The sequence below is a fragment of the Nycticebus coucang genome, chromosome 3 (assembly GCF_027406575.1).
Source record: "Nycticebus coucang isolate mNycCou1 chromosome 3, mNycCou1.pri, whole genome shotgun sequence".
In the NCBI taxonomy this organism is placed as follows: Eukaryota; Metazoa; Chordata; class Mammalia; order Primates; family Lorisidae; genus Nycticebus; species Nycticebus coucang.
Window position 1 is genome coordinate 73595880 of NC_069782.1, and position 23696 is coordinate 73619575.

General features: G+C 38.3%; 1 protein-coding gene across 4 annotated transcripts in view; it reads right to left on the reverse strand.

Moving 5' to 3' along the window:
• Positions 1–23696, reverse strand: part of LOC128582429 (zinc finger protein 260-like) — a 43837-nt gene that overhangs the window by 13702 nt on the left and 6439 nt on the right. For 2 of the 4 annotated variants that reach the window (XM_053586349.1, XM_053586348.1), the window contains exons 4-5: positions 8787–8913; positions 8419–8514 (exon numbers count right to left, since the gene is read on the reverse strand). In XM_053586349.1, the coding sequence (XP_053442324.1) occupies positions 8419–8514; positions 8787–8913 (223 nt within the window). Of the gene's footprint in view, positions 1–8418; positions 8515–8786; positions 9452–23696 lie in introns of those variants that run through there. The other 2 variants (XM_053586350.1, XM_053586347.1) reach the window with 2 other exon arrangements.

A 23696-nucleotide genomic window follows, 5' to 3' on the forward strand; every position in this document is an offset into this window, starting at 1 on the left:
AAATGGAAATAAACTGGAAACTGGCTGAATAATTCTTGGAATAATCACACGATTAATATTATACAGCTATTAAAAATTGCATTGAATAAAAAAAAAATCTAAAGTGAGTCAGTATCTCAAATCTCCTTCCAAACAATGATTTTGGAACACAATTTGATCATCCCTCTTCTCATTTATATATAATTATTAATACATAACAGTGTCTGTTTTAGTCCTATAAATCAAGCATCATTATTATTTTATATAAACATTGTTTAGATTTACGTATATGGTTCCTAATTTCTTAATCTTACCAGTATTCTCATCTCAAGCATCTACTGGGATTCATTTACTTTCTACTTGTAGTATAATATCTCCATTAGAATTTTACTAAGGAAATTTTGTACAAGGTATAGTTTTTATAATTTATTTTAGGATCAATCCAATTTTCATGACACATTCAAAAACTCTCTCTTCGACTACACTTCAGTTAAGTTCCTCTGAGCCCTCTTCTCACCTAGGCCTCGACATCCCATGTCCATAAATGCCAAGCCTCATTTTAGCAATAATCTTGCTGAATCAGTTTAGTGAGAATCCTCCTATCCTTGATATTTGATCATCCTTAATATCTGATCAGGATCCTCATATACTATGCCTTGATGTGCTGTTAGTCACAATCCTGTTAGGCCAATTTAGTAGGAATCCCCCACACTCCTGGTATCTCCTCTGAGTAGTTTCTATCCACTGAGTCTTTTACTCTGCTTGTTGGCTATAAATATCTACTGTCTTGGCTGTACTTGAGGTTGAACTCAGTTTTACTAAAACTTCTCCCCTATTGAATAAAGTATGTTTTACTATCTTCACTATTTGGCTTTGTTTCACTCAGACAACTCTCATTCTTAAAAAATTAGTTTATGACTTTACCTAACAACTGCAATCAGTGTAACCTGGCTTATTGTACCCTCAATGAATCCCCAACAATAAAAAAAAAAAAGAAAAAAAAAATTAGTTTATGGCTGGGCGTGGTGGAACCCGCCTGTAATCCTAGCACTCTGGGAGGCTGAGGCAGGTGGACTGCTGAGCTCACAAGTGAGACTAGCCTGAGCAAGAGTGAAACCCTGTCTCTAAAAACAGTCAGGCATTGTGGCAGATGCCTGCAGTCTCAGCTACTTGGGAGGCTGAGGCAAGTGAATCGCTTGAGCCCCAAAATTTGAGGTTGCTGTGAGCTATGATGCCACAGCACTCTACCAAGGGAGACAAAGTGAGACTCTATCTCAAAAAAAAAAAAATTTAGTTTGCTAGGTTCATAATTGTAGATTGACAGTTATTATTCCTTTAATTTAGAAGTATCCAGTAATTTCTCACTCCTTAATAGGTGACCTGATTTTCTGTCTGTTAAAATCCAGTGTTCTTCAGCATATGTTTAGGTAAATAATTATTTTTATTTATCCTGCTTGTTATGTGTTTTGTGTCCCACATATGTGGTCTTATTGCATTATTTTCGGGAAATTCTAAGCTAGTAATGCTTCAAATATTGCTTCTGCATTACTTCTACTTCTCCTGGTATTGTAATAATTCATGTTACATCTTCTCAATGCTATCTCCTACATCTCTTAATTTATTGTCCTATTTCACTTTTCCTATCACCTTCTACTGGCCTGTGTGATTTATTTGGTATTTTACAGCAAAGTAATGTTTCTTTAGCTGTGTCTAAACTACTACTAGTTAATCCATTTTTCAGAATTTTGACAACTTATTTTTAGTTCTAAAAATTTTAACATGGTATTCAATAACCTGCACAACCATTTAGACATTCCTTCTTCCTTACTCATCCATAGGGGACACCAAAAAATAGGTGTGCCGTATGCCTGCTCTTTGTGTCTCATCACATGAGGTCGATGTGGAATTTTCCACTCGTGATGTCATGTTGGTGCTGAAAAAGTTTCTAGTTTTAGAACATTTCTGATTTTGGATTTTCAAATTACGGATGCTCAACTTTTATTACTAATAAGAGTTTAGTAAAGATAAAAAAAATTCTCAATCCAAAAGAGAGAAAAAGATACAGTGGCTCACACCTGTAATCCTAACACTTTGGGAGCCTGAGGTGGGAGGATCACTTGATGTCAGGAGTTTAAGACCAGCCTGAACAAGAGCAAAATCCCATCTCCATCTCTACTAAAAATACAAAAATCAGCGAGGCTTGATGGCACATGTTTGTAGTCCGCTACTTGGGAGGAAGATCACTTGAGCACAGGAGTTTGACGTTGCAGTGAGCTGCATTCTAGCCTGAGCAACAGAGTGAGACCCAAGAGTGGAAAAGAATGAAAAGAAGAAAAAGAACAGATGAGCAAACAGAAAATAAGGAGGAAAATAATAAATTTGAATCCAAACATTAAAAAATCATATTAAATAGGGCGGCGCCTGTGGCTCAAGGAGTAGGGCGCCAGTCCCATATGCCAGAGGTGGCGGGTTCAAACCCAGCCCTGGCCAAAAATCACCAAAAAAAAAAAAAAAAGTGAAATGAAATAAATTAAAAATTGTGAAAAAAAAATCATATTAAATGAAAATGACCAAAACAATTAAAAAGTTAAATACCCAATCCTATACTATCTAAAAGAAACTCACTTTAAATAGGCTAAAATAAAAAGATGTAAAAAGATACATAACATTAAAAGGTGACTAGAGAAGCTACATTAATATCAAAGTAGAGTTCAGAAACAACAAAGTTATCAAGGATAAAGACAGATACTACACTGTCAGAAAGGGGTCAATTCAACAAGTAGACATAACTATACATTTAATAACAATTCAAAATTTATAAAGCAAAAACCAATAGACTAAAAAGAGAAATAAATAAATCCAAAATCATACCTGAAGACTTCAATACTATACTTCATTGATGAAGGTTGTGTACTCTGACCTCATTTTCCCATTGGCCCTGAATTTTTAATGCACTATTTTGTATAGAATAGTGTGTCTTAAGAATGCAAACTTTTGCGTCTTAATAGAATTCACTGTACAAGTAAATCGCCATTCCTTCCACTTGTGTTTAGCCTCCCCTTAATCAAAGTAAATACAGCCTTTCTGTGTTACTAAGGTTTTCAACAACATATTCTCTTGGCCTGGTGTGGTGGCTCACACCTGTGAATCCTAATCCTACCACTCGGGAGGCTGAGGCAGGTGGATCCTTTGAACTCACAAGTTTTCAGAGACAAGGCTGAGCAACAGCAAGACTTGTCCCTCTAGTAAAAATAGAAAAACTAGCCAGGCATGGTGGGCAGCTGTAGTCCCAGCTACTCAGGAGGCTGAGACAATCGAATTGCTTGAGCTCAAGTATTTGAGGTTGCTATGAGCTATGACATCACAGCACTTCTATCCACAGAGACAGTCTCATTCTGTCTCAAAAAATAAACAAACAGGGCAGCGCCTGTGGCTCAAAGGAGTAGGGCGCCGGCCCCATATGCCAGAGGTGGCGGGTTCAAACCCAGCCCCAGCCAAAAACTGCAAAAAAAATAAATAAATAAAAAATAAAATAAAATAAACAAAGTACATTTTCTCCTGCTACCTAATCCCATAATTGCTTTAGAGTTAGATCCTCAGTTAAATTCAGAGCCCTCCACCCACCACCAATCTTTTTATCATGCTTTTTTGTTACATCTTGGTTAACTGACATTCATCCTCTAACAGAAGCTCCTGTGGACAAGAGCCCAGATTCTAGACTATTCGAATTATGTTTGCTTTTTTCTTATTAAACCCTCAGTCTCTAATTTTGTGTAAAATTCTTAATTTGACTCTTCAAGGATTTTGTAGAAAATTCTCTAATAATTTTAGCAGCAAACTTTGTTTTAGAAAAGCTTGAGATTAGCACAACTTTTTTCTTATGTTAACTGGCTGTCAAGATAATTCTTTTGTTTTTGAAATCTAGTAACTTCACCAGAATGTATCATGATCATTTTGGGTTCATCTTCCTAAGAGATTGTTTGTCTTTATATAGATTCAATTGTACCACTTTTCCCCCCCAATAAAGTATTCTTGAAATATTTTAAATATTTGTTCTATATCTCAGATTTCCCACTTAGGGAAATGAACTGTATATATAGAATATATGTGAAATTATATTTTATACTATCATCTTTATGCAATCTTCAAGTTTTATTTAGTTCAGTTTCTGTTTGCTCATTTTCCTCATCTCCTTCTGGATGTAAGTTCTGTAATACCTATTCTTTGAAATTCTTCCAGATTTGCTTTCATTATTGTAATTTTTATTTTCTCTTCCAATTCTTTTCTGAGTTTGACATTCCACAGTTCTTTTTACTAAATGAATTAAAACAACAACACTATTGGACAGCACCTGTGGCTCAGTGGGCAGGGCGCTGGCCCCATATGCCGAGGGTGGCAGGTTCGAACCTGGCCCTGGCCAAACTGCAAAAAACCCCCCAAAAACCAATACTATTTTCTTAACAACTTCCTTGAACTCTTTTTTTTTTTTTTTTGAGACAGAATCTCACTATGTCACCCTTGGTAGAGTGCCATGGCGTCCTACCTCACAGCAACCTCAAACTCTTGGGCTTAAGCGATTCTCTTGCCTCAGGCTCCCAAGTAGCTGGAACTACAGATGCCTGCCACCACACCCAGCTATTTTTTTGTTGCAGTTGTCATTGTTGTTTAGCTGGCCTAGTCCATTGGTGCATGTGGCCGTAACCACTATGCTATGGGTGTTGAGCCTTGCTGGAACTCTTGTATCATACAGGCTATAAATTCAATTAGTTCTCCTTTTAAAATTAATGGTTTAATATTTGGTCTCATTATTTATCTACTTTATGACTACTTTGATCAGTTGACATTTCTTCATCTATTATTTTTTTCCTGATTTTTTTCATCCTTTTTTCCTTTTAATAGCTTTGTATGTGTTTTGTGCTGGTTCCTTGTTGATTACTCAGCTTCAAAGAATATGAGTTTTTTAAGGAATGAGCTCACCGCATGAGTTTCACTTGGGTAGAGCCAGATCTCAGGCTAACAGGAATGCTCCCTATGAAGTGTTTTGCACATGTACTAAACTCATGTTTAGTATGCACCAACCCAGTTCTGCCTTCCTTTCTGGCCAGAGTAGCCTTAGCAATGGCTTACTCTGAAGCCAGGTCACTGGGGTTGGCACTGTTGCAGCTACAAATTTAGAAATTATGAGCTGGGCGCAGTGGCTCATGCCTGTAATCCCAGCACTTGGGAGGCCTGAGCTCAGAGGTTTGAGGCCAGCCTGAGCCAGAGCAAGATCACATTTTTAAAAATAGCTGGGCATTGTGGCAGGTGCCTGTACTCCCAGCTACTTGGGAGGCTGAGGCAAGAGAATTACTTAAGCCCAGAAGGTTGCTGTGAGCTATGATGCCACAGCTTGTAACAAAAGGGTAACCAAGGGAGAGTCTGTCACAAAAAAGAAAAAAGAAAAAAAAAAAAAAAGAAACATCAATCGTATATTTACATAATAGACAAACTGGGGCACCCAAGTAGCTGGACTAGAGTCTCGGAAGCTCTGGCTTCCTCTGCAGTGGCATAGACAAACGTATGCAATCTAGCAATGTAAAGGAATTACAACTCTACAGAACAGTCTTTGTCTAATGTGAAAGAGGAATGAGAAGGCAGCAGATATATAACATTACCTTCACCTTTCTAAAAGGCTGTTCTGAGACACGGTAGTTTACATTAAACCTCTCTGAAGATATCCTGCTAAACTGAGCAATCAGATGTGTTTATTACAGAACTATGGCTAGTGAGGTCATCATCACCTTATATTTTCCCTTCTTCCTAACCGTCTTACTCCCCATTTCCGTACTTCTATAGCAGGTATGCACATTCTGACCAATTGTTACTAAGTTTTACTTTAAATTCTATGTTTTAGGAATATCAGCTAAAATAGCATGTAAGTTTGTTTCCACATACATAGGTGTCTGTGAAGTTTTTTTATGCAAACAAAAAGTTTCTTGCTTCTTGTACTGTGATAGAAACAGAGTATCACTAAAAATGTAACTGTTTCTACACTTAATCTACTACCTCTGCTTCACAGAACAGCATCCAAAGGAGCTCCAGCTATCCTGTGCACTACACTGATGTTATTCTACAGAGAGAATTAGGCTTCACACCTAACAGTAAGGGCTTTGTCTCTCAAAAGTATTTTGCAAGTTCCTCTGAGTATCAGAAATGTTTTTATTTTCTACTTATGCTGCTGGCACATACACCCCTCTTAAATTTTTCAGTGATTCTTAGAGCTTTTCCACTTGCATTGATTTGGGATTTCAGATATCCTCAAGGGTCATAAGATAGAGTTTGTGTTGCTCATTTTCCTTTTGGCTTCTGAAAGATTTATAGGGAGAGAGAGAGAAAATGCCTACTCTACACATCCTTCCTCGAAGAGGTTCACTTTCTTCTTGAAAGTGTCTGCACTTGGCTACAGGATACCACATTCTCTTTGTATCCCCTAATCCCCAAACTACTTTTTCTTTTTCCTTTGCTGAGTCTTATCACTTTAATGACTTTTTTTTTTTTTTTTTGAGACAGAGTCCCACTTTGTCACCCTTGCAAGAATGCTGTGGCATCATAGCTCACAGCAACCTCAAACTCTTGGGCTTAGGAGAGTGTCTTGCCTCAGCCTCTCAAGTAGCTAGGATTACAGGCGCCTGCCACAATGCTCAGTTATTTTTTAGAGACAGGGTCTCACTATTGCTCAGGCTGATCTTGAACTCGTGAGCTCAGGCAATCCACCCACCTTGGCCTCCCATTGCTGAGATTACAGGTGAGAGCCACCATGTCCGGCCACTTTCATGACTTCTGAAAGGTAATGTCCGAAGGGAAAGCCTTTAGACATCTCAGATATGTGTATTCCTATCCCAAAAACCTAAAGAGAAGTTGTGTAATTTCTCAGCTTTAGACTTTTTTTTTTTTCAGACACAGTCTACTCTGTTGCCCCAGGCTAGAGTGCTATAGCAATCCTTCTTCTACCTCAGCCTCCTAAGCCCACCACCACACCTAATTTTTCTGTTTTTAGTAAAGGCAGAATCTCAGTCTTGCTCAGGGTGTTCTCAAATTCCTGAGCTCAAGAGATTCTCCTGCCTCAGCCTCCCAGAGCTACAACATCCAGCTTATACCTTAGCTTCAAATACTAAATACAAAACTGTAAATACTACCATACTAATACTTCCTGAATTAATATCTCCAACATGGACTTCCCCTTGAACTACCAGTCTATCTATTCAAATGTTTGTTCACATGTAAACTTGCATATATTATAATAACCTGAAATCTGGATTGTGCAAACAAAATTGCTAACAATTACCCTAAACTATTTCTTCCCATAGTTTTCATATCTTGAAAACTGGTACCCAGTTATCCAACTGCTATAGATGAAATCTTTGAAGTCACTCCTGACACCTTTCTTTTTTCATATTCCTTATCCAACTCAGTAGGAAATCTTACAGGTCCTACTTTCAAAATATATCCAGAAGCCAACTATTTTTAATGGTCTCCACCACTTCTGGCCAAGTGTAAGCTACATTGCTTTTCATACCTTGAAATACTCTGACTGATGTTCCTGCTTTCACACTTCTGTCCCTAATAGTATTTTCTTTGCCTAGCAGCCAGAGAGATCAGTTTAAAGGACAAACCACCATATGTTGCTTATTAAGTCAATCCATACCAAAGGTTCCTCATTTTATTCAGAATAAAACCACAGTCCTCATTATAGCTCCCGTGACTATATAATCTGTGCTTTTACCACCTCTGCAACACCAATGTGCACACCAATGTATGTGTGTCCTCAAGAACACCAACCAGGGCTGGGCGCAGTGGCTCACACTTGTAATCCTAGCATTCTGAGTGGCTGAGGAGTGATAGTGATAGATAGATAAGATAACATTACCTTATCTCATGAGTTTGAGACTAGCCTGATCCAGAGCAAGACCCCATCTCTAAAAATAGCTGGTTGTTGTGGAAGGCGCCTGTAGTCCCAGCTACTTGGGAGGCTGAGGCAAAGGGATCACTTGAGCCCAAGAGTTTGAGGTTGCTGTGAGCTATAATACCATGGGCACTCTACTGAGGGTGACAAAGTGAAACTCTGTCTCAAAAAAAAAAAAAAACCCAAAAAGACAACAAAAAGAAACAAAACTTCCTTGCTATTTTATATGACCACTTGGCACATTACATGTGCATGTGTGTATGATATTGTCATTTTTTGTTTCTTATAAATCTATCCCCATCCAAACATAAACTCCATGAGGTCAGGGACAATATTTATTCTATTTCTCTATTTCCGACACCTAAACCTTGAGCGACACACAGTGGGTGCTCAGTATGTTTACAATGAAGAAATGAACACATGAACAAACACTTGAGAATAAGAAGAATTCATATCAGCCAACCTGGTGTCCGCCTTTTCAATGCATGAATACTCACCTGGGTAGCTCTGGTTTGGGGGCTCTTCCTGTAATATCCATGGCTGTTCTCCTTGTTCTAACTTGAATATCACTTCTGGTTTAGGGATACAACACCCTGTGAATAGGATATGACATGGAAATTGAGTAACACTAATGGAATTCAAGGTCTCTGAAGAAGGCAGAAAATGAAGTTTCAGGAGCTAACTTCAATCTTTCATTGAAAAAGTAAGATAACATTCTTTTTTATAGTGCCCCAACAGTTCTTTTGTTTAACATTCTGAATATCAATCTTAACTATCACTAAACTCAACAAAACTTCCACAGGTTTTAGCAACTAAAAAAAGATATGCATACTGGGAATCTACAAGGAAAGAAGTTGCTACCTACCCACTGAGACAAGGTGGCTGTAGTTCTCCAGCATCACATCCTTGTACAGGGTCCTCTGAGCAGGGTCTAGGTGCTGCCACTCCGCTTGAGTGAAGCCCACAATCACATCTTCAAATGATAAGGGTCCCTGAAACAGCACATTTGCATTGAAATTTTGAGTTATCAAAATTAGAAGGTGCATAAGAATGGCAAGGGTGTATAAGAATCATTACAAAGTTCAAAATTCAGAGTTAATCAGGAAATGTGTTATGGGTTGTCTACTTTTGCATAGTTCTTGGCTGGAACAGGAGAAATTGTAACAGATATTCCCCAACTCTGTGATAAATCATTAGTGACCTGTTATGTGCTTATATACCACAAAGAACTCTCCTACTTTGGGGGAATTTGAAGACAAAAAAGTTACTATTGGAAGGCGGAGCAAGATGGTGGCCGAGTAACAGCTTCCCTGCATCTGGGCACCGTGAGTCTGGGGAGATAGGACTCCAGGCATCTCTGGCTGGTGGGATCCGTCTATCATCACCCCTGTGAGGATACAGGGAGTCAGCGAGAGGACCCTCTGGACCCCAAGAGGAGGACTAAAACAGTGGAAAAACAGCAAGTGGTCGCATGTGTTCAATCCGTCTAAATCGGCCCGCGACTGTAAGTTCAGTAGCAGCAAGACTGCAAACCAGAAAGGCCTTACCTGTGAACTGTTTTGGTGTCTTTGGACTTGGCACTCAGTTGAACTGCCTTGGAGAGAGCCTGAGCGGGAGTGCGGAGAACTTTGGCCGTTGTCTAGGGCCCCAGTCTGAGCGGCTGAGCCAGACAGAGCTAATAGTGTTTGGCGGTGGGTCACAGGGAGCCATTGTGAGCGATCTGCCCCGCCAAGCTCCACCCTCAGGGTCGCAGAGCTAGAATTGGGTGGGAGCTGGTAACCCAGCGACCAAGTAGCCTAAGGGTGGGGTCTGAGCCGCCTTGCAGCCCTAACCCTCAGGGGCAGAGTGAGACCAGTTTTGGCACACTGGGTAAGTGGATAGCCACTTCAGCAGTGATTCCAGCGACAAGCACTTTCCTGGGAAAGCTTCTGCTCAGCAAGTTTACAAGTTCAAAGTGCCTTTTAAGTGGGCTGAAGAGAGAATTAGGGTGTCTACCTGCTGGGGTTTGAGAAATCAGCAGCCTCCAGTCGTATCGGAACTGTGATTAACATCTCATACCCCAGAAGCCCACGTGTTGCCCAGACAGTATTAAATAACATATACATACTGCTTTGTTTTCGGTTGTGTTTTTTATGTTTTTTTCTTGGTTTGTTTTTTTTATTTTGCTGTTGTTGATGTTGTTTTGTTTTTTAATTTCAACCTTTTCCATACAGATCCTTTTTCTTTCTCAATTTTTCTAGTTTAATTTCCCATTGCTGCCTTCTTCAATAACTAGAACTTCATTTTTGCTAGTGTTTCTACCACTATTATTTGGTTTTTCACCCAATTTTATCCCGTAAAGTTCTCTGTTTGCTTGTTTTGGTTTGATTTATAGCATTTTTGTCTTTCCTCTCTACTTGGTGGAGGTGGGGTACTGTGTCTGATCAGGTTAGCAAAGAGCTGCTAACCACAAGGGAACCACCAACTGGGCACCCCCAGAAGGTGGGTTTTTTTTAAGGTTGTGTCAAAGTACCCTACTGTACACCAATATTGCTCTGTCTCCCTCTTTCTGTGCCTCTCTTCTTTTTGTCAATATTCCTTTTACCCACCACCTCTCCTTTCTCTATTTTTCTTTTTTTTTCTTATCACTCGGTCCTCCTTTCTTTCATCCCATTTTTGCTCTTCAACCTTCTCACCCTTCTGGTCCTGTAACCCTTAGTCCACAGGCACGAGAACTTAAAGAGCAAGAGGAAGTGAAAGGAAAATTAGGGCAAGGAAACAGATAAAAGAAATCACTCATGAGGAAGAATCAGCAGAAAACTCCAGGCAACATGAAGAACCAGTCCAGAACAACCCTGCCAAGGGACCATGAGGTAGCTACTGCAGAGGATTCCACCTATAGAGAAATGTTAGGAATGACAGAAAGGGAATTTAGAATACACATGTTGAAAACAATGAAAGAAATGATGGAAACAATGAAGGAAACTGCTAATAAAGTGGAAAATAACCAAAAGGAAATCCAAAAGCAGAATCAAATAAGAGATGAACGATATGAAGAATATAAACAGGATATAGCAGAGCTGAAGGAACTGAAACAGTCAATTCGGGAACTTAAAGATGCAATGCAAAGTATCAGCAACAGGTTAGACCATGCAGAAGAAAGAATTTCAGAGGTAGAAGACAAAGTTCTTGAGATAACTCAAGATAGTAAAAGAGGCAGAAAAGAAGAGAGAGAAAGCAGAACGTTCACTGTCAGAATTATGGGACTTTATGAAGCGTTCCAACATATGAGTTATAGGAATCCCAGAAGGGGAAGAAGAATGCCCCAGAGGAATGGAAGCCATACTAGAGAATATTATAAAAGAAAATTTCCCAAATATCACCAAAGATTCTGACACACTGCTTTTAGAGGGATATCGGACCCCAGGTTGCCTTAACTCTAATTGAGCTTCTCCAAGACACATTGTGATGAACCTGTCCAAAGTCAAGACAAAAGAAAAGATTCTGCAAGCTGCCAGGAGTAAGCACCAGTTGACCTACAGGGGCAAATCCATCAGAGTGACTGCAGACTTCTCTAATGAAACTTTCCAAGCAAGAAGACAATGGTCATCTACCTTTAATCTACTTAAACAGAACAATTTCCAGCCCAGAATTCTGTACACTGCTAAGCTAAGCTTAAAAATTGACAGAGAAATCAAATCATTTACGGATATACAAACATTGAGGAAATTCGCCACAAGACCAGCTCTACAGGAAATACTTCAACCTGTTCTGCACACTGACTAGTACAACGGATCAGCGGCAAAGTAAGAACTCAGAAATTAAAGGACAGAACCTAACCTCCACACTGATGCAAAAGATAAAACTAAGCAATGGACTCTCAGAAAATAAGACGACTGTAATACTACCACACTTATCAATTATCTCAATAAATGTTAATGGCTTGAATTCCCCACTGAAGAGACATAGAGTGGCTGACTGGATTAAAAAACACAAGCCATCCATTTGCTGTCTGCAAGAAACACACCTGGCTTCAAAAGACAAATTAAAGCTCTGAGTCAAGGGTTGGAAGACAATTTTTCAGGCAAATGGAATTCAGAAGAAAAGAGGAGTTGCGATCTTATTTTCAGATACATGTGGATTTAAAGCAACTAAAGTCAAAAAAGAAAAAGATGGTCACTTTATATTGGTCAAGGGAAAAATACAACAAGAAGACATTTCAATTCTAAATATCTATGCACCCAATTTAAATGCTCCCAGATTCTTGAAACAGACCTTACTCAGTCTGAGCAATATGATATCTGATAATACCATCATAACAGGGGACTTTAACACTCCTCTTACAGAGCTGGACAGATCCTCTAAACAGAAATTGAACAAAGATATAAGAGATTTAAATGAGACCCTAGAACAACTGTGCTTGATAGACGCATTTAGAACACTCTACCCCAAAGATAAAGAATATACATTCTTCTTATCACCCCATGGAACATTCTCCAAAATTGATCATATCCTGGGACACAAAACAAGTATCAACAGAATCAAAAGAATTGAAATTTTACCTTGTATCTTCTCAGACCATAAGGCACTAAAGGTGGAACTCAACTCTAACAAAAATGCTTGACCCTACCCAAAGGCATGGAAATTAAACAATCTTCTGTTGAATAACAGATGGGTGCAGGAAGAAATAAAACAGGAAATCATGAACTTCCTTGAGCATAACAACAATGAAGACACAAGCTACCAAAACCTGTGGGATACTGCAAAAGCAGTTTTGAGAGGAAAATTCATCGCTTTAGATGCCTACATTCGAAAAACAGAAAGAGAGCACATCAACAATCTCACAAGAGATCTTAGCGAATTGGAAAAAGAAGAACAATCTAAGCCTAAACTCAGTAGAAGCAAAGAAATATCCAAAATCAAATCAGAGATCAATGAAATTGAAAACAAAAGAATCATTCAGAAAATTAACGAAACAAGGAGTTGGTTTTTTGAAAAAATAACTAAAATAGATAAACCATTGGCCAGACTAAGGAGGAATAGAAAAGTAAAATCTCTAGTAACCTGAATCAGAAATGATAAAGGGGAAATAACAACTGATCCCACAGAGATACAAGAGATCATCTCTGAATACTACCAGAAACTCTATGCCCAGAAATTTGACAATGTGAAGGAAATGGATCAATATTTGGAATCACACCCTCTCCCTAGACTCAGCCAGGAAGAAACAGAGCTCCTGAACACACCAATTTCAAGCACTAAGAACAAAGAAACAATAAAAAAGCTTCCAACCAAAAAATGCCCTGGTCCAGATAGCTTCACTCCAGAATTCTATCAAACCTTCAAGGAAGAGCTTATTCCTGTACTGCAGAAATCATTCCAAAAAATTGAGGAAGAAGGAATCTTCCCCAACACATTCTATGAAGCAAACATCACCCTGATACCAAAACCAGGAAAAGACACAAACAAAAAGGAGAATTGCAGACCAATCTCACTCATGAATATAGATGGAAACATTCTCAACAAAATCCTAGCCAATAGATTACAGTTTATCATCAAAAAAGTCATTCATCATGATCAAGTAGGCTTCATCCCAGGGATGCAAGGCTGGTTTAACATACGTAAGTCCATAAACGTTATCCACCATATTAACAGAGGCAAAAATAAAGATCACATGATCCTCTCAATAGATGCAGAAAAAGCATTTGATAAAATCCAGCATCCTCTTCTAATTAGAACACTGAAGAGTATAGGCATAGGTGGCACATTTCTAAAACTGATTGAAGCTATCTATGACAAACCCACAGCCAATATTTTACTGAATGGAGTAAAACTCAAAGCTTTTCCTCTTAGAACTGGAACCAGACAAGGTTGTCCTCTGTCACCTTTACTATTCAACATAGTGCTAGAAGTTCTAGCCAATACAATTAGGCAAGACAAGGAAATAAAGGGAATCCAAATGGGAGCAGAGGAGGTCAAACTCTCCCTCTTTGCTGATGACATGATCTTATACTTAGAGAACCCCAAAGACTCAACCACAAGACTCCTAGAAGTCATCAAAAAATACAGTAATGTTTCAGGATATAAAATCAATGTCCACAAGTCAGTAGCCTTTGTGTACACCAATAACAGTCAAGATGAGAAGCTAATTAAGGACACAACTCCCTTCACCATAGTTTCAAAGAAAATGAAATACCTAGGAATATACCTAACGAAGGAGGTGAAGGACCTCTATAAAGAAAACTATGAAATCCTCAGAAAGGAAATAGCAGAGGATATTAACAAATGGAAGAACATACCATGCTCATGGATGGGAAGAATCAACATTGTTAAAGTGTGTATACTTCCCAAAGCAATCTACGTATTCAATGCCATTCCTATCAAAATACCAACATCGTACTTTCAAGATTTGGAAAAAATGATTCTGCGTTTTGTATGGAACTGGAAAAAACCCCGTATAGCTAAGGCAGTTCTTAGTAATAAAAATAAAGCTGGGGGCATCAGCATACCAGATTTTAGTTTGTACTACAAAGCCATAGTGGTCAAGACAGCATGGTACTGGCACAAAAGCAGAGACATAGACACTTGGAATCGAATTGAAAACCAAGAAATGAAACTAACATCTTACAACAACCTAATCTTCGATAAACCAAACAAGAACATACCTTGGGGCAAAGACTCCCTATTCAATAAATGGTGTTGGGAGAACTGGATGTCTACATGTAAAAGACTGAAACTGGACTCACACCTTTCCCCACTCACAAAAATTGATTCAAGATGGATAAAGGACTTAAATTTAAGGCATGAAACAATAAAAATCCTCCAAGAAAGCATAGGACAAACACTGGAAGATATTGGCCTGGGGAAAGACTTCATGAAGAAGACTGCCATGGCAATTGCAACAACAACAAAAATAAACAAATGGGACTTCATCAAACTGAAAAGCTTCTGTACAGCTAAGGAGACAATAACCAAAGCAAAGAGACAACCTACACAATGGGAAAGGATATTTGCATATTTTCAATCAGACAAAAGCTTGTTAACTAGGATCTATAGAGAACTCAAATTAATCCACATGAAAAAAGCCAACAATCCCATATATCAATGGGCAAGAGACATAAATAGAACTTTCTCTAAAGATGACAGATCAATGGCTAACAAACACATTAAAAAATGTTCATCATCTCTATATATTAGAGAAATGCAAATCAAAACAACCCTGAGATATCATCTAACCCCAGGGAGAATGGCCCACATCAGAAAATCTCAAAACTGCAGATGCTGGCGTGGATGTGGAGAGAAGGGAACACTTTTACACTCTGGTGGGATTGCAAACTAGTACAACCTTTCTGGAAGGAAGTATGGAGAAACCTCAAAGCACTCAAGCTAGACCTCCCATTTGATCCTGCAATCCCATTACTGGGCATCTGCCCAGAAGAAAAAAAATCCTTTTATCATAAGGACACTTGTACTAGAGACTGTTTATTGCAGCTCAATTTACAATCGCCAAAATGTGGAAACAGCCTAAATGCCCACCAACCCAGGAATGGATTAACAAGCTGTGGTATATGTATACCATGGAATACTATTCAGCTATTAAAAAAAATGGAGACTTTACATCCTTCGTATTAACCTGGATGGAAGTGGAAGACATTATTCTTAGTAAAGCATCACAAGAATGGAGAAGCATGAATCCTATGTACTCAATTTTGATATGAGGACAATTAATGACAATGAAGGGTATGGGGGGGAAGCAGAAAGAGGGACGGAGAGAGGGGGATGGGGCCTTGGTGTGTGTCACACTTTATGGGGGCAAGATATGATTGCAAGAGGGACTTTACCTAATAATTGCAATCAGTGTAACCTGGCTTATTGTACCCTCAATGAATCCCGAACAATAAAAAAAAAAAGTTACTATTTTCAAGGAAGATATAATCCAATAAACAAATGAGAATATATAAACACATAACCATGAAAAGATGTTATAGGTACTATGTAAAAAGATATGCAAAGTTATAAAGGGAGAGAAAAATTCTATTCCTACTATTTAGGTGGGTTTCACTGAGGAGGTAAAGATTTAAATTCTTTAGTTTTTGCTTTTTTTGTGTGACTGAGTCTCACACTATTGCCCTCATATAGTACTGTGGCATGATCACAGCTCACAGCAACCTTAAATTCTTGGGCTCCAGTGATCCTCTTGCCTTGGCCTTATGAGCTGAGATTACAGGCATGCACCACTATGCCCAGCATATATATATATTTTTTTAATATTTAGAAGAGATGGGGTATTGCTCTTGCTCAGGCTGGTCTTGAATTCCTGAGATGAAGCAATCTGCCCGTCTCAGCCTCCCACAGTGCTAGGATTATAGGTGTGAGCCACTAGGACCGGCTAAGATGCGAATTCTTAGTACTAGAGTTTCATTCATGAACCTGGGCAACAGCATAAGAATGGATATAGCTAACATGCATAGTTAAAGGAACAACAATTAACACATGTGAGAGTGTCATTTGGGGCTCTGATAAGACACAGAGTTATAGAACCACTAGCACTTTAGGATGCCAAGACAAGAGAATTACTTGAGGCCTGGAGTTTAAGACCAGCCTGAGCAAGAAGAAGACCTTATCTCTATGAGAAAGAAAGGAAGGAATGAAGGAAGGGAGGGAAGGAAGGGAAGAGAAGAAAGGAAGGGGGGAAGGAAGTAAGGGAGGAAGGGAGAGAGGAAGGGAGAAGAAAAGTGAAAAAGAAGGGAAGGGAAGGAAAGGGAAGGGAAGGGAGAAAAGGAAGGAAAAGAAGGAAGAAAAGGGGAGGGGAGGGAAAGGAAGGAAGGAAAGGGGAAGGAAGAGGAAGGGGAGGGGAGGGGAAAGAATGGAAGGAAAGGAAGGAAAGAGAGGGGAGGGAACAGAAGGGAAGGGAAAGGAGAAAGGAAGAAAGGAAAGATAGAGAAGAAAGAAGAGCTAGGCATCGTAGTGAATCCCTATAGTCTAGCTACTCAGGAGGCCAAAGTAAAAGAATTGTTTGAGCCGAGGAATTTGAGGTTACAGTGAGTTATGATGACATCACTGCACTCCAGTCCAGGCGATAAAGTGAGACCTAGTCTGGAGAAAAAAAAAAAAAAGAGAGAGCGAAAAAGAAAGTTATAGACGTATTGAGGGAAGAAATTATTGAGTAATTATAATTCTCAAGTCCTGTAGAATTAGGGGTATCCTAAATATTTGGTGGATTTCATTGAGGAGGTAAAGATTTGAATTCTTTTTTTTTTTTTTTTGTAGCGACAGAGTCTCACTTTATCACCCTAGGTAGAGTGCTATGGCATCACAGCTCACAGCAACTTCCAGCTCTTGGGCTTAGGCGATTCTCTGGCCTCAGCCTCCCGAGCAGCTGGGACTACAGGCTTCCGCCACAACACCGGCTATTTTTTTGGTTGCAGTTTAGCTGGGGCCAGGTTTGTACCCGCCACCCTTGGTATATGGGTCCGCCAGAATTCTTTTTTTTTTTTTTTTTTTTAAACAGAGTCTCACACTATTGCCGTCATACAGTACTGTGGCATCACCACAGCTCACAGCAACCTTAAACTAAGTCCTATAGAACTAGGAGCATTCAACATATTTGATCACTCTTCCATTCTGGGAAAACATTTTATTTAGAAATCACAAATTTATATTGTCAATCTACATAATAAACTTCTTTTTTTTTAGATTAAAATAAATGTAAGTAGGCATCTGAATATATTTGTCCATAATACAATAGACTATCTCATACAAGTCAGAGATGACTACTGTGGAGAGCCAACAAGTAGGCATGAACCAAAAGAAAGGAAAAGAAGTATCTGGCTCAGCGTCCGTAGCTCAGTGAGTAGGGCACTGGCCACATGCACCAAAGCTGGCAGGTTCGAGCCCAGCCCAGGCCTGTAAACAACAATGACAACTGCAACCAAAAAATAGCTTGGCGCTGTGGTGGGTGCCTGTAGTCCCAGTTACTTCAGAGACTGAGGCAAGAGAATTGCTTAAGCCCAAGAGGTTGCTGTGAGCTGTGATGCCATAGCACTCTACCAAGGGTGACACAGTGAGACTCTGTCTCAAACAAAAAAAGGAAAGAAAAAAAAAGAAATATATCATCATTCCCAGCTTATCAACACAGTTGGTAAATGCTCATGGCATATGCTGAGAACTGGAAAACAGGGAAAAGAATAAGTAATAAATAAGTAATAATAAATAATAATAAGTAATAAGTAATAAATAAGCAGAGCATAAAATTGAGCTGCGATAAAGAAGAAAAGCAAAGGTTTAGAAGAGAATAAAGCTGGAGGGTGGCTATCGACTTTTAATCTCCTAAAACTAAATAATTTTCAACCCAGAATCCTGTATCCACCTAAAACTGGGTTTTATTTATGATGGAGAAATGAAATACTTTAATGACATTCACATGTTGAAGAAATTTGCCATAACCAAACCAGCTCTTCAGGATATTTTCAGACCTATCCTCCATAATGACCAGCCCAATCCTCTACCACAAAAGTAAACTCACTCAGAAACTTTTGATCAAACTCCAACTTCCACAGTGGCAAAAGGATTAAAAATGTCCACTGGACTTTCGAAAAACTCGATACCCAAAATTTTACCAGGCTTATCAATGTTCTCCATTAATGTGAATGGCTTAAACTGTCCTCTAAAGAGGCACAGCTTGGCTGACTGTATGCAAAAACTCAGGTCAGATATCTGCTGCATATAGGAATCTCATCTTACCTACAAAGATAAATATAGACTCAGGGTGAAAGGATCGTCGTCTATATTTCAGGTAAATGGAAATCAAAAAAGCAGGTGTTGCAATTCTATATGCAGATACAATAGGCTTTAAACCAACAAAAGTAAGGAAGGATAACAATGGTCACTTTCTATTTGTTAAGGGTAAGACTCAATATGATGAGATTTAAATTATTAATATTTATGCACCCAACCAAAATGAGCCTCAATTTATAAGAGAAACTCTAACAGACATGAGCCACTTGATTTCCTCCAGCTCCATAACAGTTGGAGATTTTAACACTCCTTTGGCAGTGTTGGATAGATCCTCCAATAAGGAGGTATATGTATACCATGAAATATTATGCAGCCTTAAAAAAGATGGATACTTTTATTTATGTAAATAAAATACATTCATAAATTTGAATAAATTATATTTTCTATTAAAAAATGGGCACCACCAATTTAAAAAAAAAGCAAATCAGAGACAACAAAATATTGACAACATAATGAATTTTTAAAGGGATTATACCAGAATATATAAAATACAATAGAAGCTCCATCACTGACCACTTCCTTAAGTTGATCTAATTTTCACAGGCCAGACTTGCTCTACATGTATGTATCAGTACAGCAGGCCTACTTCCTTATTTGACCACCTCCATATGTTGACCAGTTTGTTACAGTCCCTTGGGTGGTCAATTTATAGACGTTGTACTGTACTTTTAAAATCAGTAAAGGAAAAACAATCAAAAAAGTAGAAAAAAGGTTTTGAACAATCACTTCACAAAAGACACAATCAATATGGCCAAAAAGCATGTTAAAAGGTGCTCAAACTGGGCGGCGCCTGTGGCTCAGTCGATAAGGCGCCGGCCCCATATACCGAGGGTGGCGGGTTCAAACCCGGCCCCGGCTGAACTGCAACCAAAAAATAGCCGGGTGTTGTGGCAGGTGCCTGTAGTCCCAGCTACTTGGGAGGCTGAGGCAAGAGAATCACTTAAGCCCAGGAGTTGGAGGTTGCTGTGAGCTGTGTGATGCCATGGCACTCTACCGAGGGCTATAAAGTGAGACTCTGTCTCTTAAAAAAAAAAAAAGGTGCTCAAACTAGTCAACCATTAGGAAGGGTTATTGGGAACAAGGATGTTCATATGGTCTCAAAATAACCCCACAGATTATTCGTTTACAAAAGGGGAAAAGAAGTCTACTTTTCAAATGGAGACGTTTGACAACTTTACCAATAATACAAATAGGCCATGTAAGAAATACATGATAAATTGGCATAGTTAAAATGTATAATCTGGGCTCGGCACCTGTGGCTCAAGTGGCTAAGGCACCAGCCACATACACCTGAGCTGGTGGGTTTGAATCCAGCCTGGGCCCGCCAAACAATGACAGCTGCAACCAAAAACATAAATAAATAGCCAGGCGTTGCGGCGGGTGCCTATAGTCCCAGCATTTGGGAGGCAGAGGCAGAGACTTGCTCGAGTCCAGGAGTTGGAGGTTGCTGTGAGCTGTGATGCCATGGCATTCTACCCAGGGCAACAGCTTGAGGCTCTTTCTCAAAAAAAAAGTATAATCTGAATCTAACCGTGAGAATAACAAATCAGTCTCAAATAGCCTCAAACCCTGCTGAATCCAGATGTGGAGGCATTTCTACAACAGTGCTTCTAAATATGGCTGCAGATTGCCTGGGAACAGAAATATTTAAAGAACTCCAGATGATTCTAAGGTGCAGTTAAATTCAACAATAATTATTCAACAAGACTTCTGACCAGGACTTTTAAAAATGTCCATAGTAAGCGGTAGCCCCTGTGGCTCAAAGGAGAAGGACCCTGGCCCCATATGCTGGAGGTGGCAGGTTCAAACCCAGCCCTGGCCAAAAACTGCAGGACAAAAAAAAAAAAAAAAAAAGAAAGAAAAGAAAAAATAATTTAAATAAATAAAATGTCCATAATATAAAAGAATAGAAGGGCATGATCTTTGATTGGATCCAACAAAGTTACAAAGGACTTTTTTGGGGGAAATGGAAATATTATCTATTGGTAAAGATAGAGAGTATGTGGGAAAATGAGTATCATTATTGAATGTAGGGAAATGGGTATTTTTTTTTTAATTAGCAAAATATAAAGCTGAAGTAAAAATACTTAAGCATGATATGATAGCAAGAAATGAACAAAACCTACATGAAGAAAACTATAAAATTACTCCTTAAAAAGTTACATATGAACAAACTGAAAGCTAGCCCATGTTCTTTGACAGGAGAATTACCAACCAAAAAGATGTCAGGTCACAATAAATTAATCTAGCAATTTAATGCAGTCTCAATAAAAATATTATCAAGTTCTAGCCTATCAAGTTGATTATATGTAGGATATTTTAACTGGAAGAATGAAAAAGCCAAAAAATACAGGAACTTGAAAAAAGAGCAATGAGGAGAACTAACCTGCCAGATACTAAAAATTGTACAGAGCACCCATCATTAAATAACATGACATAGACACATAAGTAGAAAGACATATGAGCATAAATTACAGAAATAGCCTCAAACCCTGCTGAAATTTAATAAGTGACAAAGACAGTATCATAAAGTATGAACAAAGAATTTTTCATTGAGATGGTAGGATAACCGAACAGATGGGTGGGAAAAAAACGGGATCCATTCCCATACATCAAGAAAATGCCAAATTGATCAATGTTAAACATAAAAAAGAGATAAAATATGGGCAGATACCCCATAACCTAAAGAAAAAACAAAAACACTCCTAACCATGACTAAAAATCCAGATGCAATAAATCTGACTACATAAAATTAGAAATTAAACTAATTAAATAAATTTTTAAAAACCTATAACCAAAATAAAATAAAAAGGACAAGCTGGGAATAAATATCTGCAACTTACATGTCAAAGAAAGAGCAAATATCCCTATATAAACAGTTTCTAAGAATATGGAAGGAAAAAACTCAACAACTCTATAAACTCTATAGAACTATGGGCAGGAATTATGAACAGAAAATTTGCAGGAAAAATGCAAATGGCACTAAAATTTCTGAAATCAAGATTGCTTTTCTAAAAAAAAAAAAAAATCACTTTTTTTTTTTTTTTTTGGCTGGGGCTGAGTTTGAACCCACCACCTTCTGCATACGGGGCCAGCGTCCTACTCTTTTGAGCCACGGGCGCCGCCCAAAAAAATCACCTTTCTAAGTAAAAAGAAAAATGTAAATAAAAATTATACTGAGCCATTTTATTCCTATGAAACTAGCAGAAATTCAAAACAATAACACCTATACCAAGTTTTGTTTGCTATAAGCACAAAAACATTGATTTACATATCCTGTTGGTGTGAATGCAAAATAATCAACCACTATGAAGTGAAATATAACAACATTTAGTTAAATAACATACGAATTTACCAATTAACTTGGAACTCTCACTGTTAGTAATCTATCACAAGGAAACAGTGGCCAAAAATGAAAAGATGTAGGCACAAGGTTACGTTACTATTTATATTTACAAAAGAGTTGAAATAACCCAAATGCTGATTAGTAAACAACTGGTGGAAAGTACCATGGTAGACTCACAACAGAGTGCTAAGCAACTGAAAAAAGAACTGGGAGTATCTCCAAACACTGCTACAGAGTGAACTCCAGATTATACCACTAGGTAAAGGAAATTTGAGAAAACCAAGTATAATATGGTAACTTTTATATATAAAAGGGAACTATACATATGGATGTTTATATTAAAAATAACAAAAAGATAAGTCATAAAACAAAATGAGTGTTTCCTCATAGGGTGAGGGAAGGAACAAGGAACAGGATGGAGGGAAAGGGATGGAAGCTACAGTGATCCTTGAATAGTCTTTGCTTTATAGATTCATCTTTGGAAACATTTAAGCATTTCTTGTAATTACAAAAAAAAAGTTACCAAAATGAAAACAAAACCCCCAAACCAAACAGCAAATGAAACAATCTAATTGTATCTCAAGTTGATGACATGCCAATCACAGAAGAAGAATTTATGCTGTATTTAAAACACAGGAATCTGATCTTAAGTCATAACGAAGATATGTGCTAAAGGCAAAAGAACTGTGAAAAAAAAAATAAAATCTAGGCTGCGCAGTGGCTCACACCTGTAATCCCAGCACTTGGGAGGCGGAGGCAGGTGGAGCGCCTGAGCTCACAAGTTGGAGACCAGCCTGAGCAAGAGCAAGACTCCATCTCTTAAAAATAGCCAGGCATTGTGGCAGGCACCTGTAGTCCAAGCAACTTGGGAGGTTGAGGCAAGATAATCCTTTAAGCCCAAGAGTCTGAGGTTGCTGTGAGCTATGACACCACCGCACTCTGCCAAGGGTGACAAAGTCAGACTCTGTCTCAAAAAAAAAATCTTAAATTGGTTTTGAAAATATTTTGTTAATGATAATTTTGGTATTGTTATTCTGAAACTACATGTTGTTTTAGAGGACAAAAAAAATCATGTTAATGTCCTATGGAATATAAATTTTAAAATAAGAAGATATAAATTCAAAGTAAAGTAAAACTATAACACCAAGTTAAAATTAGAAATATTAGTATGAATTCATGATACATTTTCCCCATCAGAACAAATAATATGTATCCCTTAGCTTTAACCCCTCTAAGTTCCAAAAACAATCACAACCACAGTAGCATTAAGTTCTACAGCCCAGATTGTGGTCTCATTTCACACTAAAAGACACCAGGGCTTCTGGAAAAAATATCTAATACACAGTCTAGAAGCCATAAATGTACAAAATGAGCCTAGAATGTCTCATTATATCAGAAAACAAAGAGGCTAGTAAAACTAGTCTGGTCTGTCAAAAGGACTCAGGAACCTACTTGAAATATATCCACTGGCCAATATGGAGACACTATGAGTAAAATAAAAACAACTGCAATGGACTGGAATACATAATGAATTCATTGCCATCCACCCCCAATAAAGGTCACTTATGGAGAATGATGAGAAACTAATTCATGATTCTGAAAAGTCATCAAGTATTTAACTTGATTTGAATTGAAATTTCCATAAAAATAGTA